Here is a 20667-nt window from a genome sequence, read left to right as displayed (position 1 = left end):
GTATACAGAGATACAGTAGACTTCTAGCTTCGTTGCATTACGGCTTTCTACATGTCATAGGTTTCACAGAACCATAATACAATCTTTAGGGATGAGATCCATTTTTGAGATGAGGGATGAGATCCATTTTTTAGCTGTGCCCATTTGCAAACCTAGAACATTTTCTAGAAGAGACATCCATGGATTCAGTAATATAACACCCGGTTTATGTTCCAGCCTTTATTAGCAAAGAAGACAGAGATCGAGAAGTGGAGAAAGGAGTTTAGAGAGCAGTGGCTCCGAGAACAGAAAAAAATGGTGAGTGCCCTTATATTGTCATTTATTATGTCAGCCTTGGCCACCAGTTGTTTACAATCTTCTCCATACAATTTAGTTGTCGAAATCGGGGCATTTATGCTCCATCCTCTGGAATACCCTGGGATGACTCCCCAAATACGGATGTACCCAAAGTTTCTACTTTGGTTTGGGGTTTGCATACACCCTGTCCATTTTTGCAGTTTGTATCCCTGGATTGTCCTACCAAAATTGGGACTGCGGGCCTTGTCTTTATTCTGAACAAACCAAGTGGCTCACATCCTCAAATTCAGGCCAAACAGAACCTTAAAGGGGTACTTCAGTTGAGAATTGTTTTTTAAATCAACTGATGTCAGAAAGTTAAACAGATTGGTAAATTACTTCTATTTTAAAAATCTTAACCCTTCCAGTACTTATCAGCTGCTGTATGCTCCAGAGGAAGTTCTTTTCTTTTTGAATTTCTTTCCAGTCTGACCACAGTGCTCTCTGCTGACACCTCTGTCCATGTCAGGAACTGTCCAAAGCAGGAGAGGCTTGCTATGGGGATTTGCTCCTGCTCTGGACAGTTCCTGATATGGACAGAGGTGTCAGCAGAGAGCATTGTGGTCAGACAGAAAAGAAATTTAAAAAGAAAAAGATTTTTAAATAGAAGTAGTTTACAAATATGTTTAACTTTCTGGCACCAGTTGATTTAAAAACAATTGTTTTCTACCGGAGTACCCCTTTAACATGCAAATCCACTCCCAACAACATTCCTTAGTTCTATGTAAAACTATATAGGTCTATTGCTCCATTGTTTTGAACCAATTCATTTATAACAAAGACCTTCCTGTGGTAAAAACATCAAAGCACCTTTTTAGGACTATAACTTTTTGAAGGGGGTTGTCCACCTTAGATAAACCCTTTGTTGGTGTAACCTCTGTGACTTACTGTTATCTGTGTAAGTGTTCATCTTCTAAACTGGACAACTCCTTCAAAGGGAAACTGACAGCCGATTCACCCGCACCAAACCAGATACCCAGAGGTATAGTGCGGGTGAACCAGATTAAAATGAGGTATAACTTGCCCAAATTGGCGTTGTCATTCCGAAGACACAGTTTATCAGCCTCTGTTGCTAATATATAAAGGTCGCCCTATACACAATGGAGGTGGGACCCAGCATACCCAAAATCCCATCTTCTGTCCCCTCTGCTCCTATATGCCCACGACCACATGCTCACATGGGTGAAGGGTCATGGACAAGGTGGTCGGGCATATAGGAGCGGAGAAGATGGAGGCAGGGATGCTGGGTATGCCGGGTCCCGGCTCCATTGTACAAAGGACAACATTTGCCACGTTTCTTGCGAAAAAATACCGGCCATGCTAATTTGCATACTTAATTACATATGCGTAACGTCACAGGATACACATATGCGGGGGAAATTCTGTCCTATTCTGACCCTTATAACTTTATTTTTTCTCCGTATACAGGCCTGTATAAGGGCTAATTTTTTGCGACCTGATCTATAGTTTTTAACAGTGACATTTTTGTTTTGATGTGAATTTTTGATGGCTATTTTTTTTTTTTTTTTTAGCAACTTCGGGAGTTGCAGTTAGTTACCAACTACAACTCCCAGCATGCCCTGATACAGCCTGTGGCTCAGCTGCTTCCCCAAATGAAAACTACAACTCCCAGCATGTTGGACTATATAGTAATATATAGTATAGATCAGAGTTTCCCAACCAGGGGTGCCTCCAGCTGTTGCAAAACTACAACTCCCAGAATGTTGGACTATATAGTAATATATAGTATAGGTCAGTGTTTCCCAACCAGCGGTGCCTCCAGCTGATGCAAAACTACAACTCCCAGCATGCCCGGACAGCCGTTGGCGGGGAAACACTGGTATAGCACATGGTGCAACATTACGGGAGTTGAAGGATTGGTTGGATAAATACCGGCCATTGTATTGCCGGTATTTTTAATATAAAAATACCGGCAGGGTGGCCAAAATACCGGCTGTGCCAGTAAAATACTGGTCAGGTGGCATCACCATATACCCCGTATCTCTGTAATGGCACCGCCGATCTGAGTGAGCAATACGCCATTTTAATGCAGTTAATCTGCACCCTTACCCTGTGCATTGGGTTTAGTGCGGGTGATGTCCCAGTTATATATATGCTCACTGTGTAATACCGCTGTAAGCTTCACTTTTCTATTCCTCCACAGTCCGATTCCCTGAGCTCATTGCGTAAGGCCCGACAACAGTATGTTCAGCGCTGTGAAGACCTGGAGAAAGCCAAGCAACTCAGTGCCAAGATAGAAGAAGAGCAGAGCACGGGAACCTACCCTGGCAGTGCCAGCAAACTTCTAGAGAAGCGCAGAAGGTCCCGGGAAGAGGCTCAGATCAAGGTGAGGTGTAAAGTCTAACATGGTGGAAGACATCATAACAATACAATTGTCTTACGGGTATATTCGGAGACCATTTTCACTTTAATTTTCATCTTATTGATTGGATATTGTTGGCCTACAATATAGGCAAACATGATGGTGCATCTATATACTGTATATCAAAAAGTACGTAAACCTCCCTCTTAACTGCCTAAATTACGTGTTTCAGCCAGTCCCTATTGCCAACAGGTGCATAAATTCAAGCACACAGCCATGTAAGTTCAGAACTGCGCATTTTTTGTACACTTCATATACCAGAAAAAAAAGTAAAAGAGATAAAAAAATCCCATAAAAACATTTGGTACCGATAAAAACGACAAATTACGGCGCAAAAAAATTTGCCCTCATATAGTCCTGTATATGGAAAAATAAAAGAGTTATAGGGGTCAGAGGAGGACAATTTTAAAGGGGTATTCCGGCCTTAGACATCTTAGGATAGGGAATAAGTTATCTGATTGCAGGAGGCCTGCCGCTGGGACCCCGTGATCTTGGCGCTGCTCTCCCGAGACCAAGATGTGATGTCACGGCCACACCCCTTGTGACGTCATGCCACGCACATGAATGGAGGGGCATGGAAGGTCGGAAGATATCGAAGGCCAAAACACCCCTTTAAGCATATACATTTTTGTACAAAAGGTATAATTTTTTTAAAATAGTAAAACAAAATAAAACCTACATGAATTGAGTATGGTTGTAACCATATGGACCTACAGAATTAAGGCTTACCAATTTTTACTGAAAAGTGCACTGTGTAGAAACAGAGGCCCCCAAAAGTTTTGCCCCAAAAATAAGCCCTTATCTGTAGGTCTGTAGGTGGAAAAGTGAAAGCATTACAACTATTAAAAGGCGAAAAGTAAAAATCCCTGCATCCTTGAGGGGATAATAAACTTGGCACTCGCACACATCACTGAAGTGCCTGAACAGAGGCGCTCCCTGCTGTATATAACTATGTAAGAGGACTTACAGCCTTCTGCTCCATCTCCCGGACCCTCTTTAGCGTGAGACCAAGCAGAATGGGATTCTATGGGGTTGGGTCTCGCGCTGGAGTTGGGTACTTTGGAAATGGAGCAGGAAGTTCTGCTCACAATGCATAGTTATATAAGACAGGGAGCTGGGAGAACGCAGGCACATTCAGGCCTTTAAAAAAATAAAAAATAAAAATGAATCAACTGGTGTCAGAACGTTAAACAGATTTGTAAATTACTTCTATTTAAAAATCTTTATCCTTCCAGTACTTATCAGCTGCTGTACGCTCCAGAGGAAGTTTTTAATTTATCTGCTGACACCTCTGTCTGTCTCAGGAACGGTCCAGAGCAGGATAGGTTTGCTTTGCGGATTTGTTCCATTTGTTGACAGAGGTGTCAGCAGAGAGCACTGTGGTCAGACAAAAAAGAAATTAAAAAAGAAAAGAACTTCCTCTGGAGCAAACAGCAGCTGTCACGATTCGACTTACAGGTTGTGGATTCACTGTGTCAGCGAGGGATTGGCGTGGACCGTGCTGGTGGACCGGTTCTAAGAGACTACTGGTGTTCACCAGAGCCCGCCGCAAAGCGGGATGGTCTTGCTGCGGCAGTAGCAACCAGGTTGTATCCACTAGCAACGGCTCAATCTCGCTGACTGCTGAGAAGGCGTGGGACAGAAGGACTAGGAAGAGGCAAGGTCAGACGTAGCAGAAGGTCGGGGCAGGCGGCAAGGTTCGTAGTCAATATGGATAGCAGGAAATCAGGTAACACAGGCTTTGGACACACTAAACGCTTTCACTGGCACAAGGCAACAAGATCCGGCAAGGAAGTACAGGGGAAGTGAGGTGATATAGCCAGGGAGCAGGTGGAAGCTAATTAAGCTAATTGGGACAGGCACCAATCATTGGTGCACTGGCCCTTTAAGTCTCAGAGAGCTGGCGCGCGCGCGCCCTAGAGAGCGGAGCCGCGCGCGCGCCAGCACATGACAGCCGGGGACCGGGACGGGTAAGTGACTTGGGATGCGATTCGCGAGCGGGCGCGTCCCACTATGCGAATCGCATCCCCGCCGGCAATGTCAGTGCAGCGCTCCTGGTCAGCGGGTCTGACCGGGGCGCTTCAGGGAGAGAGACGCCGTGAGCGTTCCGGGGAGGAGCAGGGACCCGGAGCGCTCGGCGTAACAGCAGCTGATAAGTACTGGAAGGATTAAGATTTTTAAATAGGAGTAATTTACAAATCTGTTTAACATTCTGGCACCAGTTGATAAAAAAAAAAAATTAAAAAGAAAAAATTCACAGGAGTACCCCTTCAAGTGCCAAACTTAAAATGTATGTAATTTAGGAAAATTGCACACAGTGCTGCACAATAGTCATTTGGCAATAAAATTGTGTCTAGCTTCTGTACTTGGCTCACAAATTCCTCTGTTCTGCTGATTCACTGCTCAGGAAGGGCATGTCCAAGGCAAGCACTGAGCCTGCCTCCCACTCACCATGCTTTCACTTCCTTCCTGAGTCTGCTGTGCTGTGCTGGGTCTCTTCATCCAATCACTGCAGGCTGCTCTGTAACCCTCTCCTCTCTGTTTTCATGCTGCAGTATGATAGGACAGAAGTGAGCACTGAGGAGTGCTATTCCTGCTCTCACTTTCCCAGCCTGTGCTTCAGCTAGAACAGGATTATGTTCTGGATGGTGTGGGGACCACTCGTGGTCATTTTTTATAAGCCATGATTTCTATAACTAGGAGATAACAACATTTTTTTAATGAAGTATATTAAAGAGGTTGATGTTTTGCCGAGATGTAAAACATGAAAAAAGTTTTTGAATCTGACAGCACCTATTTCAGGTAAATTTGCACATTGCCGTCCGTGTACAATGGGAGGAATTTATGCATTTCAGACCTGTGTTTCATATGTCAGTCTTAAAGGGGTACTCTGCTCCTAGACATCTTATCCCCTATCATGTGGCATGGAGCGAAGTTCGCTCCGTGCACCGGATGTCTGGGGTGCCGCAGCCGAGATGGCGGGGGTCCACAGTGGCGGGACCCCCGCGATTAGACATCTAATCCTCTATCCTTTGGATAGGGGATAAGATGTCTAGGGGCGGAGTACCCCTTTAAGTAATTGCCCACCAGTGTAGGAAAGCACTGGGTCTATGAGAAGGTGCACACCTTTTCCTAAATCCAGGTACAGGTGAGGTTGCCCTGTGTGGCAGCCGCAGAAATCTCTGCCAGTATAGAAGCAGCACAACGTTGTGGTGCAGGTGATGGTTAGTGGTGTATGGCCATCCTCAGATTTGCATTCAGCTGACTATTTATAGGATGTCTCACTTCCTTAATCTTTTTGTCATCTCAGGCACATGAGGCTGAGGTTATGTACAAATCCTGTGTGACAGAGGCAAATGCCCGCAGTGAGCAACAGGAGAAGGTCCGGCAGAGGATCATATCCCACGTCAGGAAACTCATTAACCAGGGGGACCAGGTGATGAAGGAGGTAGGTGCCATATACACATGATATACTGTCACTGCACAACCACTGCATCCAAAATGGTGGCCTCTCCATACATCCTAATTATGTCTGTTCACTTGGTGGCACCATTGTATATAAGGAGACCCCATCACTATAACAGGCCTATTAGACTACACATCTTAGTATGATACCCTAAGGCCCCATTCACATGGCGGAATTTCATCCAAATTTAGATGTACAATTTGCCCGTATTCTGTATCTAAATCCACATGAATTCAGCTCCAAGACCACATCCTGTTATGTTTACCAAAGATAATAGAGAATTTGTTTTCCTGATCAGAGCCGGATACTTAAACATGTTCTTTGTTACTAATCTGTTTTTAATTTTCTGATTTTTTTTGTTGTACATTAATAAGAAAGTAGCCAGCTTGCCTCAGCTGTTTTTAACAGCGAGCCCCATGTGCATAGGAAAACATAGACCTGATCCGTTCACATGAATTGGAAACATTACTGGATAATGAAACAGACTCCATGAGGGTGGTATGAGGGCCCAACATCCACAGGTGGGGGTTGTGCTTACAGCCCAACACCATGCAGGACATTTGGCATTTGCCAGAGAACACCAAGATTGGCAAATTCGTCACTGGCACCCTGTGCTCTTCACAGACAAAAGCAGGTTCACACTGAGCACATGTGACAAATGTGACAGAATCTGGAGATGCCATGGAGAACGTTCTGCTGCCTGCAACATCCTCCAGCATGACCGGTTTGGCGGTGGGTCAGTAATGGTGTGGGGGTGGCATTTCTTTGGGGAGGGGGCCGCACAGCCCTCCATGTGCTTGCCAGAGGTAGCCTGACTGCCATTAGGTACCGAGATGAGATCCTCAGACCCCTTGTGAGACCATATGCTGGTGCGGTTGGCCCTGGGTTCCTCCTAATGCAAGACAATGCTAGATTTCATGTGGCTGGAGTGTGTCAGCAGTTCCTGTAAGAGGAAGGCATTGATGCTATGCGCTGGCCCGCCCATTCCCCAGACTTGAATCCCACTGAGCACATCTGGGACATCATGTCTCGCTCCATCCACCAACGCCATGTTGCACCACAAACTGCCCAGGAGTTGGCGGATGCTTTAGTCCAGGTCTGGGAGGACATCCCTCAGGAGACCATCCTCCACCTCATCAGGATCATGCCCAGGCATTGTAGGGAGGTCATACGGGCACGTGGAGGCCACACACACTACTAAGCCTCATTTTGACTTGTTTTAAGGACATTACATAAAGTTGGATCAGCCTGTAGTGGGGTTTTCCACTGTGATTTTGAGTGTAACTCCATATCCAGACCTCCATGGGTTGATAAATTTGATTTCCATTGATAATTTGTGTGATTTTGTTGTCAGCACATTCAACTATGTAAAGACGAAAGTATTTCTTAACAATTAGTTCCTTCATTCAGATCTAGGATGTGTTATCTTAGTGTTCCCTTTATTTTTTTGAGCAGTGTATGTGCTTTCAGCACCTGAGATACAGAAGTTAGTGTCCAGCAAACCTTTTACCATCTTAGCCCAACAACTCTCCAGGTAGCAGCTAGAATAGCCACCACATTTCCACTTGTGATGGAGCCATGTCTGCCATTACAGATCAGTTTTCAAAAGGACTCTTTAAACCTACAAAGAGATACATCGTGTTTTTAAGAGTGTGTTTTTGACACTATGAAGAGTGTTCCGGAATGTGTTATTTCTGCTGTCTTGCTGTAGATATTTAGTAGGTTCTATATGGTGGTAATCAGGGCTCAAGTCCTGCAGGAATGCATAGGAACTGAGTTCCTGCACTTTTTCCACAGCAGGAATGCAATTTCCATTAGCAGGACCAGCCCATGAGTGGAAATCTTCCCACACTTTTTTATCCCAGGACTTGACCCCTGGTGGTAATATTCTCCTGTGCTCCTATATATATCTCATAAATCACCACCTACTTATATTGTCACCAGTGGGAGCCAAACCTAGGACAAGTTTTATCATGATTTCTTGTTCTTGGAAATCCTGTCAACCCTGTTATTAGGCTGTCATAATCCCATATCTAACAAAATAATTTCCATATCAGCTCAGAGACGTCAACAAGTGTTGCAAGACATGAAGGAGGACAATAACTGGCTGACTTTTATGGTCCTTATTACTGTAAAACTTTAAGATGATTACAAAAAATGTCAATGAAAATGGTCTTTTAGGTGGCCTTTTCATAAAAGAAAGATGATATACATAGTATATAAAAATATTATAGACACATCTGGTCTAGACCAGGGATGGTCTTCTCAAGAGGATCGTCTTAGAGTCTATTCACATGGCAGAATTTCCGCTTGCAGAATTCTGCCTCAAATTAAAGAGCATAGACTTCTGTGGGATTCCGCACTCCCATACATACTTCTAAAATTCAGCTTGCGGAATTCTGCCTCAAATAAAAGCCCAAGCGGAATTTCTGAAGTGTGAATGGGAGTGCAAAATCCCATAGAAGTCTATGGGCTTTAATTTGAGGCAGAATTCTGCAAGCAGAAACTCCGCCATGTGAATAGACTGCACCAATTCCGCACCAATTCCACACAAAATCCACTCAACCCAGAAACCATCCAAGGAAGCTGAAGCTGAATTGGTGCATTCAGACGAGTGGATTTGTAGTGTATTTTACGCTGCAGATCCGCCGCTGAGGGACCTCTGTATGGTGCCTTTACATATGCTTGCTTGGAGCGGCAATACGCCGCTATATGCAGACACACTGAAGCGATGTGCGAGTCACTGCGCATGCGCAGTGTACTTGCACACATTGTGGCCGCTCCCCCTGCTCAATGAGCTAGGCCGGCGACTCGCACATCGCAGTGTGTCTGCTCGTAGCGACGTATTGCCACTCCGAGCAGCCACATGTAAAGGCAGCAAATAGAGGTCCTTCAGCGGCGGATTCGCAGCGAAATACGTGCGGAAAATCCGCTCGTTTGAACGTACCGTTAGGCTAGGTTCACACTACGGAATTTCAGCCTGCAATTCTGCTTTGAAATTGCAGACAGAAGTTCTGCTTACTAACAAGCTAGTCAATGGGTTTTCCGTCCACCAATTCACACTTTTGCTTTCTAATTTCCGCCTGAAGAATGGTGGTGCTCATTCTTCAGGTGGATCTACACATTGAAGACATTGCTGTCTATTGGGGATGGCAATGTCCACGCGGTCCCAGTGTTGACTGACTTAGCCTCACTCGGAATCTCTAGATGGAATTTTTCAGAGATTCAGTAGTGTTACCTAGCCTTAGGGTCTATTCACACGGCGGAATTTCCGCTTGCGGAATTCCACCGCAAATTAAAGCCTATAGACTTCTATGGGATTCTGCAATCTCCTTAAAGGGGTTCTCCACCATAAGGGATTTTAGTACGTACCTGGCAGGCAGTAATGGACATGCTTAGGAAGGATCTGCGCTTGTCTTGGGGCTAAATGGCTATGTCATTGTCAGGATCCGGACTGGTATGCAAAGAGGACACTGGTGGTGGATCCTCTGTGTCAGTGGGGTGATGGCGTGGGCCGTACCAGGGGAACGGAATCTAAGGGGTTACTGGTTTTCACCAGAGCCCGCCGCAAAGCGGGATGGACTTGCAGCGGCAGGTAACCCCCAGGTCGTTCCACCCGATAGCGACTCAACCTCACTGACAGCTGAGTCAGGCGCGGTACAGAAGGACAAGGCAAGAGCAAGGTCGGACGTAGCAGAATGTCTGGGAAGGCAGCAATGGTTCGTAGTCAGGGGCAACGGCAAGGGTCTGGATACACAGGCTTGGTATTCACAAAACGCTTTCTCAGGGCACTAGGGCAACAAGATCCGGCAAGGACAGGAAGGGGAAGTGGGTTTTTATAAGTATTGAGCTGATTGGGCCTAGAGAGCGGGGTCGCGCGCCGGGAGGGCAGTGAAGGAGGATGTGGTGGGTGAGAGACACGGGGCACGATCCGAGAGCGGACACGTCCCGCACCTCGGATCGCGTCCCCACCGGGAACATGGAAGCAGCGCTTGCGGTCAGCGGTGCCGACCGGAGCACTGCATCCAGAAGCATGCCGCGAGCGCTCCGGGGAAGCAGCGGGACCCGGAGCGCTCAGCATGACAGTCATGATATTACCATAACACTGTGGCTAGCTTTTTGTGAACTGGTATTTCCTGTTTGACTTTTCTTTTTTGACTACAAATACCACAATTCCATTTTCCTCCCTCCCACACATCAGCCACCCCACCTATTGAAGCATAAATGAGCTGCATCCATTTAAAGACCTGTGGTTTTTAATCAGGGTGCCTACAGCTGTTGCATTAGTTGCAGATTGATCTCTCTCCCACCAAGTGATCCCTCCACCCATTGAAGCAGACAGGCTCCCTGTCATCAGCTGACTAGTGAGTCAGGTCTCGGCCTCATTGCAAGCTGGGAAAAATCTGAGACAACAGTCATTTTGTATGCTGTTAAAAATAAATATTGGAGTGAAAATCACATAAGAATTGTGAGTAAACCGTCACACACAGGTACAGACACTATATTATGAACTACACTAACTTTACTCCTGGAATACCCCTTTAAGCCCATAATGAGCTGAGAAAATACAAATGATAGTGACTGTTTCCCCATTAAACTAATTATTTGCCTGTTTTATAACAAAATGCTTGAAGATTGAACAGTATTTTCATGGTGACAGGTTACATTTAAAAAAAAAAAGTTCTAAGGAATTATCTGATTTGCGGCCACATTTATGATCTGTTGATGCCGCTATAAGCTTAGTTTTAATGCTTTTACTGTAAAGAACCCTTTCTACCTCTCATTACTTCCATCCTTTCTCTGTCGTGATAACTTAATACTGGACAGAACCTACGATTTATGTCTTGTTTGTCTGTTTTCTGGCAGGTGACCCTGAACCTTATGCGTATGAAGCGTTCACAGTGCGAATCTGTACCTACCGGATACGGTAACTTGCTCAGCCTGTGTGAACCATATGAAGTCGGTGAACGGTATCTTCAATTCATCTTGGCTCTACCGCGAAAGCATATAGAGCCTGATAAATTCGCTTTCCAGGAACATGCCCCTGCGATCCAAAGGTGATGTCACCACGATATGGGGAATGTTGTTATATATCTTCCATGTGGGTATATAGGGAGAATTAGTTTACTGTACCTGTTCCCCCATGAGTTAGAAGCTGAACCAGGATCGGCCTCCTCAACAGGATTACTGAAATATACAGATTTATTAAAAATATAATTTACTGTATATACTTTACATACTGTGGAAATTACTATTGTAGTGTGTATATCAGTGTTTCCCAACCGGGGTGCCTCCAGCTGTTGCAAAACTACAACTCCTAGCATGCCCGGACAGCCTTTGGCATGCTGCAAGTTGTAGTTTTGCAACAGCTGGAGGCACCCTGGTTGGGAAACACTGGTGTATATAGTTCCCTACCTACAACTGCAGTGCCACCTACAGGCGCAATTGCAGTGCAGCCAGTTTGTTCCCGAAACCCTAAATTTCAATTTTCGGCTTACATTTTCTTCCTCTTTACCTTCTAAGATTCATAATGGGGGAGATTTATCCAAACCTGTCCAGAGGAAAAGCTGCTGAGTTGCCCATAGCAACCAATCAGATCGCTTCTTTCATCTATGGAAAATGAAAGCAGCGATCTGATTGGTTGCTATGGGCAACTCAGCAGCTTTTCCTCTGGACAGGTTTTGATGAATCTTCCCCAATGACACTAAATTTGGATTATTTGTTTTATTTTATTTTTAATACAAGAAAAAAAAAAAAAAATCATATCTGTGCACCATATTCTGACCCTTAGAACTTTTTTTTATTTTTAGGGAGCTGTGTGATTTTGTGGCAATTTTTTTTTTTTTGCGTTGGGATCTGTATTTATTATAGGCATCACTTTTAAGTAGATGTGACTTTTTGATGACTTTTTATTCCATTTTATGTGACAAAGAATCAGCAATTTTTACATACAGTCACTGGCCACTTTATTAGGTACACCTTGCTAGTATAGGGTCCCTTTTGCCTTTATTCTCGGTGTCATACTTTCTACATGGTGCTGGAAAGTATATGGACATGATAACATCACACAGTCCCTCCATATGGACATGATGACATCACACAGTTCCTCCATATGGACATGATGACATCACACAGTTCCTCCATATGGACATGATGACATCACACAGTTCCTTCATATGGACATGATGACATCACACAGTTCCTCTATATGGACATGATGACATCACACAGTTCCTCCATATGGACATGATGACATCACACAGTTCCTCTATTTGGACATGATGACATCACACAGTTCCTCCATATGGACATGATGACATCACACAGTTCCTCCATATGGACATGATGACATCACACAGTTCTTCATATAGACATGATGACATCACACAGTTCCTCCATATGGACATGATGACATCACACAGTTCATCCATATGGACATGATGACATCACACAGTTCATCCATATGGACATGATGACATCACACAGTTCCTCCATAAGGACATGACATCACACAGTTCATCCATATGGACATGATGACATCACACAGTTCCTCCATATAGACATGATGACATCACACAGTTCCTCCATATAGACATGATGACATCACACTGTTCCTCCATATGGACATGGACATGATGACATCACACAGTTCCTCCATACGGACATGATGACATCACACAGTTCCTCCATATGGACATGATGACATCACACAGTTCCTCAATATGGACATGAGGACATCACACAGTTCCTCCATAAGGACATGGTGACATCACACAGTTCATCCATATGGACATGATGACATCACACAGTTCCTCCATATAGACATGATGACATCACACAGTTCCTCCATATGGACATGATGACATCACACAGTTCCTCTATTTGGACATGATGACATCACACAGTTCCTCCATATGGACATGATGACATCACACAGTTCCTCCATATGGACATGATGACATCACACAGTTCCTCCATATGGACATGATGACATCACACAGTTCTTCATATAGACATGATGACATCACACAGTTCCTCCATATGGACATGATGACATCACACAGTTCCTCCATATGGACATGATGACATCACACAGTTCCTCCATATGGACATGATGACATCACACAGTTCTTCATATAGACATGATGACATCACACAGTTCCTCCATATGGACATGATGACATCACACAGTTCCTCCATATGGACATGATGACATCACACAGTTCCTCTATATGGACATGATGACATCACACAGTTCCTTCATATGGACATGATGACATCACACAGTTCCTCTATATGGACATGATGACATCACACAGTTCCTCCATATGGACATGATGACATCACACAGTTCCTCTATATGGACATGATGACATCACACAGTTCCTTCATATGGACATGATGACATCACACAGTTCCTCTATATGGACATGATGACATCACACAGTTCCTCCATATGGACATGATGACATCACACAGTTTCTCCATATGGACATGACGACATCACACAGTCCCTCCATATGGACATGATGACATCACACAGTTCCTACATATAGATATGATGACATTACACAGTTCCTCCATATGGACATGATGACATCACACAGTTCATCCATATGGACATGATGACATCACACAGTTCATCCATATAGACATGATGACATCACACAGTTCATCCATATGGACATGATGACATCACACAGTTCATCCATATGGACATGATGACATCACACAGTTCCTCCATAAGGACATGATGACATCACACAGTTCATCCATATGGACATGATGACATCACACAGTTCCTCCATATAGACATGATGACATCACACAGTTCCTCCATATAGACATGATGACATCACACAGTTCCTCCATAAGGACATGGTGACATCACACAGTTCATCCATATGGACATGATGACATCACACAGTTCCTCCATATAGACATGATGACATCACACAGTTCCTTCATATGGACATGAGGACATCACACAGTTCCTCCATATGGACATGATGACATCACACAGTTCCTCCATATGGACATGATGACATCACACAGTTCCTCCATATGGACATGATGACATCACACAGTTCCTTCATATGGACATGAGGACATCACACAGTTCTTCCATATGGACATGATGACATCACACAGTTCCTTCATATGGACATGATGACATCACACAGTTCCTCCATATGGACATGATGACATCACACAGTTCCTCCATATGGACATGATGACATCACACAGTTCCTCCATATGTACATGATGACATCACACAGTTCCTCCATATGGACATGATGACATCACACAGTTCCTCCATATGGACATGATGACATCACACAGTTCCTCCATATGGACATGATGACATCACACAGTTCCTCCATATGGACATGATGACATCACACAGTTCCTCCATATGGACATGATGACATCACACAGTTCCTCCATATGGACATGATGACATCACACAGTTCCTCCATATGGACATGATGACATCACACAGTTCCTCCATATGGACATGATGACATCACACAGTTCCTCCATATGGACATGATGACATCACACAGTTCCTCCATATGGACATGATGACATCACACAGTTCCTCCATATGGACATGATGACATCACACAGTTCCTCCATATGGACATGATGACATCACACAGTTGCTGTAGATTTGTTGGATCCATGATGAGAATTTCCGGTTCCCCCACATCCCACCAGTGCAGTCCAGTGACCTCATTGTCCTGTATGAGATGATGTCATGTGACCTCATTGTCCTGTATGAGATGATGTCATGTGACATGGGGCATTATCCTGCTGGAAGTATCATCAGAAGATGGGTCCACTGTGGTCATAAAGGGATGGACTTGGGCAGTAACAATACTCTCACAAGTCAATGATGCTCTATTGGTACTAAGAAGCTGAAAGTGTGCCAAGAAAATGTCCCAACACCATTACATCCCCACCAGCCTGAACCACTGATACAAGACAGGATGGACACATGCTTTATGTTGTTTACACCAAATTCTGACCCTACCATCTGAATGTCGCAGATGCAATTTAGGCTCATCAGACCAGACAATGTTCTTCCAGTCTTCCATTGTCCAATTTTGGTTCCTGTGTGAATTGTAGCCTCAGTTTCCTGTTCTTAGCTGACAGAAGTTGCCCCCAGTGTGTCTTCTGCTGCTGAAGCCCATCTGCTTCAAGGATGGATGTGTTGCGCTTCAGAAATGGTTCTTCTCAGGGCTCCAGTCCAGCAGGAACGCATGGGAACTGAGTTCCTGCACTTTTGTCCACAGAAGGAACACTGTTCCCATTAGCAGGACCAGCCCTTGGGTGAAAATCTTGGGTGAGTTCCCATACTTGATGCCTGGTTATTCTGCATTCCTTGGTGGTAACCAATGGTAATTTGAGTTACTGTTGCCTTTCTGTCATATCGAACCAGTTTGCCCATTCTTCTCTGACATCAACAAGGCATTTTCAGCCACACAAATGCCACTCAATAGATATTTTCTCTTTTTCGGATCATTCTCTGTAAACCCTACAGATGGTTGTCCATGAAAATCCCAGTAGATTAGCAGTTTGTTAAATACTCAAACCAGCTCGTCTGATACTAATAACCATGTCACATTCACATCAATGTAAATACCTTTTCTCCCTATGCTGATGTTCTTTTTGAACTTCATCACATTGTCTTGACCATGCCTACATGCCTAAATGCATTGATTTACTGCCATGTAATTGGCTGAATAGGTATTTGTGTTAACAAACAATTAAACACCTAATAAAGTGTCAGTGAGTGTATAATATTCAGAATATTGGGAAGAGTAGGGGGGTGGAATGGTTCTCATCTTCTGAAACATTCTATGTTTCTTTGATGCCTCTTTTGTTTTGGAAAACTTACAAAATTATAGGTTGAATTCTATAGTGACTCGTCTATCATAGAAACATTTTATTACATTGTCAGCATCTTCACACTCATTGTATATTAATCCTATGATAACTCTGCAGGTCATCACCCAGCGGCAAAAGAAAAAATGCAGTGCAACTGGTCCGAGTGTCGTCTTCCTTGTCTGACCTCAATGTCAAAGTGGATGAGACGGGAACAAGGATAATACCAGGTGTTGTGTTAAGTAGATAAAATACACATCCATGATACAACTACATACACCTATGATATATACCTATACGGGGTCATATTCATGCATGCTGTTATACCTACACATAATCACACATACACAATCATGTCATCAAACAGCATCAGCGGTGCAATGTTCTAGGCCCCAATGCAGAATCTATAACCTGGCCACCATCTACCGATAATTATTTATGGTAGTGAAGTCTTCTCATGTGGGGACAGGGCTTGCTCTGCCTATCGGCTAAATAGGCAGCTGCCTAGAGCGCCTTCTTGATGGGGGGCGCCGCTCTGCCTGCCACAGGAAAGTTAGACAACCAGCATCTAAACCACTCGCTCAGCCAGCAGCATGATGAGGAGGTTTGTTACAGTGTGTCACCCCAGTAGTAAAGTGGGGCGGCACACCAAAGGGCTGGCCAATGGGCGGAGTCAAGGGGGCGGCAAAATTAGCTTTTTCCTAGGGTGACAAAAATTCTTGCACCAGCCCTGTGTGGGGTAGAGAGGTTTTAATAGTGCGGCCATTTCCTGGCACTTTTGATAGCTGCACCCAAGATTTCATTGCAGATGGGATCACAAAAATTTAAAAAGTAACCTGCTTTTTTTTTTGTTACTTAGGAGAACGAGGCTCTTGGGGCAACAAGATTCTGTCCAGTGACTCTGACAGTGTAGGAGGCAGCAATGAGCTCAGATCTCAAGAATCTCCAGTGGAAGGTCCAAGTAAGTCCAAGTAATGCTAGGGTTATCCAGGATTAGAGACATGGTTGTTTTATTCCTTACACACTGCCACGCCTGGTCATGGGTTGTGACTGGTATTACAGCTCAGCTCTATTGTTCTGAATGGGTCTGAGATGCAGTACCGCGGACAACCTGTGGACAGGTGTGGCTCTGTTTTTATATTATTGCTCTCGGAGAGAGAGAGAAATTGCAGTCTTGCAGTAATGATACCTTTTAAAGGGGTACTTATGATGGTACATGGCGCGCTTTGGAACCTGCTTAGGCTTCTTTTTTGGCATGGTGTGACCAAATACCTTAAGATTCCGAATGAAGATAAAAACAGTAGAGCTCTTCAAATGGCAAAATAGTGTCCACCGTTGCAAGAAAATTGTAGATCGTCTTAGACCAATATTTAGGTGATAATAATCTTTTATTTCATGTTACAAATTCTGACACACGACGCGTTTCCAGGCCAACTTAGCTCTTCATCAGATGCTGTATGGCAGAACACAACACAGCATCTCATTGTGATCACTACCTTCTGATATCTTCCATTCTGCTGAGAAGACAAAGGCTTGATACCGTGTTAGCCAGTTAAAAATCGAAAATACCATAATGCACCACGCATAAATGGAACAGAAAAACTTCTAGCGAAGAAAGAAACTAGCGAAACTTGACTGTGACATTTTATTTTTAACCAAATGCAAGAAGGAACATCTGAATCGAATTCTATACACCTACAATACCCCTTATTCAAAAAAAACCTTGGGGGAGATTTATCAAAACCTGTGCAGAGGAAGAGTGGTGCAGTTGCCCATAGCAACCAATCAGATTGCTTCTTTCATTTTCCACAGGCCTCTTTAGAGGCCTGTGGAAAATGAAAGAAGCAATCTGATTGGTTGCTATGGGCAACTGCACCACTCTTCCTCTGCACAGGTTTTGATAAATCTCCCCCCTTGATCTTATGATCTTACATGTTTTATTAGTTTTTTTCAGATATACGTGCGTTTTTTCAGATATTTTGTCACATGATGCCAACAGAAGAATCCTAAGCAAGTTCTTCTTCTAGCTAGCATGGTACTAAACCCTTGTCTGTTTCATAATGCTGGACAACCTCTTAAAGGGGTACTCCCCTGGAAAAAATGTTTAAAAATAAACTGGTGCCAGAAAGTTAAACAGATTTGTAAATTCATTCTATTAAAAAAAATCTTAATCCTCCACAGGAAGTTGTGAAGTTGTGAATCTTAATCCTCCACAGGAAGTTGTGTAGTTCTTTCCAGTCTGACCACAGTGCTCTCTGCTGACACCTCTATCCATGTCAGGAACTGTCCAGAGTAGGAGCAAATCCCCATAGCAAACCTCTCCTGCTCCGGACAGAGGACAGTTCCTGACATGGACAGAGGTGTCAGCAGAGAGCACTGTGGTCACACTGGAAAGAACTACACAACTTCCCCTGGAGCATACAGCAGCTGATAAGTACTGGAAGGATTAAGAATTTTTAATAGAAGTAATTTACAAATCTGCTTAACTTTCTGGCACCAGTTGATTTTTTTTTTTAATTGTTGTCCCCCGGAGTACCACTTTAAGTGTATGCCATTTTTCTCTTTGTAAGACAATACCTGACAATTGACTCTTTCTTCACCTATTTTTTGATCTGGCACCCTATGAATTACACCTATTTTCTTTTTCTTGCCTCCCTACAGTTCATTATGTGAGGAGAGTAGCCAAAGCTTCCTCTACGGGGACCATGTCTTCTGATGACCTGGATGAGAGAGATTCCTTCCACGCCGAGGACGTAGGTGCGTCATTTTCTACTCAGAAACCTTCATACCCAAAGCTGAGTACCGTATGTTCACCATCTTAGCTATCTACTTCACCTTGTATATGACTTTGTAGACTCCACAGATGCCTCCTCGGAGAACGGCTTACACCTGCACAGCACGGACAAGCTGGTCATGTCACCGGCTGCCCAAAGCCACCGAATTCGACGTGTAAGAGTTCCAACGAAATGCAGAGAGTGTGAAAACTTCATGGTTTCCGGATATGAGTGTGAGGAGGTGAGTTGTCAAGTCTTTCTACGAGGGCAGTCATCTCTGCTTGTACCGTATATGCGTAGGAGCTATAGACCTCTAACAGACTAAATCCTGTCTTTTTGCTGCAGTGCTACTTGACTTGTCATAAGAAGTGTATGGAGACCTTACTGATCAAATGTGGTCATCAGAAATTACCCCCCAAAGTACAACTGTTTGGGATTGATTTCTGTCAGTTCCCGAGACACTTTCCTGAGGAGGTGCCCTTCATTGTCACCAAATGTACTTCTGAGATCGAGCTACGGGCACTGGGACAACAGGTAAACCCATTCCTTATCCTACATGAAATTTGGTCAGGGTCAGTTATAACCTTCACCTATAAAGCATTTATTTAGTTCTTCAAAATATCACCCTCAAAGGATCTTCTAGTTTTAATACATAGAAGGGGGGAAGGTCTTTCGTTTGGGATCCAGAGTGAACAGAGAGTACGCAGGGTATTTTCTCTGGAGCGCCTGTCTGACACAGACAACCTATTGATTAAACTGAGCAATGTGTAATACCTCACTTCTCCTGCAGGGGGGCTGCAGGAAACTGACCACTTACTGTGAGGTTTCTCCAGATTACAGCCGGTCACTAGAGGTTTCAGAAGTTGGGCACTTTTTCATCTTCTTATTTTAAAGTGGACCTGTCAGCAGGAAACGGGTATAAATAAAGATATGGCTGGATAGGATTAGTCATCAGGATTGTGGGCACACCTCTTTTATGTCCATAGCTTTTTCCGGTGCCAAGATAAAAGCCTTTTTTTTTTTTATAATGGGGCTCAAGTGCCCAGGGGGTGTTTCTCAGCAGGGCAAGAGCCCAGTGTTACCCAGCTAAACTTCTCTTATTCACTGACTCCATGCCTGCTTGCATACATCTATACCCACATTCAATGAAAGCAAACACACAACTGGTGAATAAGAGGAGATAGGTTGGCTAACCCTGGGCTCTTGGCATGCTGGGGAACACCCCCTGGGCACTTGAGTCTTATTTACACATTAACAAAAAAGCTTATATCTTGGATCTGGAAAGAACTATGGAGATAAAAGAGATATGCCTAGAACCCTTATGACTGGCCCTATCTAGCCATGAGTTGGTTTACACCCCTGTTAGGCCCACTTTAAAGGGGTACTCCGCCCCTAGACATCTTATCCTCTATCCAAAAGATAGAGGATAAGATGTCTGATCGCGAGGGTCCCGCCGCTGGGGAGCCCCATAATCTCGGCTGCGACACCCCAGACTTCTGGTGCACGGAGCAAACTTCACTCCTTGACGGATGACTGGCGATGCGGGATGGAGGCTCGTGATGACACGGTCACGCCCCGCTCGTGACTTCACAGACACGCCCTCTCAATGCACGTCTATGGGAGGGGGCGTGATGGCTGTCACACCCCCTCCCATAGACTTGCATTGAAGGGGCGTGGCCGTGACATCATGAGCAGGGCATGACCATGATGTCACGAGCCTCCGGCGCTGCACCCGACACTCTATATGAACAACGGGTGCAACAGGGAGATCGCAGGTGGAAATTAACGAGGCAGCCAAGTGTCAGGCAATGGAAACA

At 44.3% G+C, this 20667-nt stretch overlaps 1 protein-coding gene across 3 annotated transcripts in view; it reads left to right on the top strand.

Annotated features, from left to right (window-relative positions):
• GMIP (GEM interacting protein) overlaps positions 1-20667 on the top strand; it is a 99770-nt gene that overhangs the window by 68026 nt on the left and 11077 nt on the right. For all 3 annotated transcript variants that reach the window (XM_056570688.1, XM_056570689.1, XM_056570690.1), the window contains 9 exons: positions 217-297; positions 2501-2683; positions 6030-6167; positions 11052-11242; positions 16197-16306; positions 16936-17037; positions 18738-18833; positions 18931-19091; positions 19196-19384. In XM_056570688.1, coding sequence (XP_056426663.1) covers positions 217-297; positions 2501-2683; positions 6030-6167; positions 11052-11242; positions 16197-16306; positions 16936-17037; positions 18738-18833; positions 18931-19091; positions 19196-19384 — 1251 coding nt within the window. The remainder of the gene's footprint in view (positions 1-216; positions 298-2500; positions 2684-6029; positions 6168-11051; positions 11243-16196; positions 16307-16935; positions 17038-18737; positions 18834-18930; positions 19092-19195; positions 19385-20667) is intronic.

Source organism: Hyla sarda, chromosome 4 (genome assembly GCF_029499605.1).
Source record: "Hyla sarda isolate aHylSar1 chromosome 4, aHylSar1.hap1, whole genome shotgun sequence".
Taxonomy (NCBI): domain Eukaryota; kingdom Metazoa; phylum Chordata; class Amphibia; order Anura; family Hylidae; genus Hyla; species Hyla sarda.
This window is presented reverse-complemented; position numbering and strand designations above follow the sequence as displayed.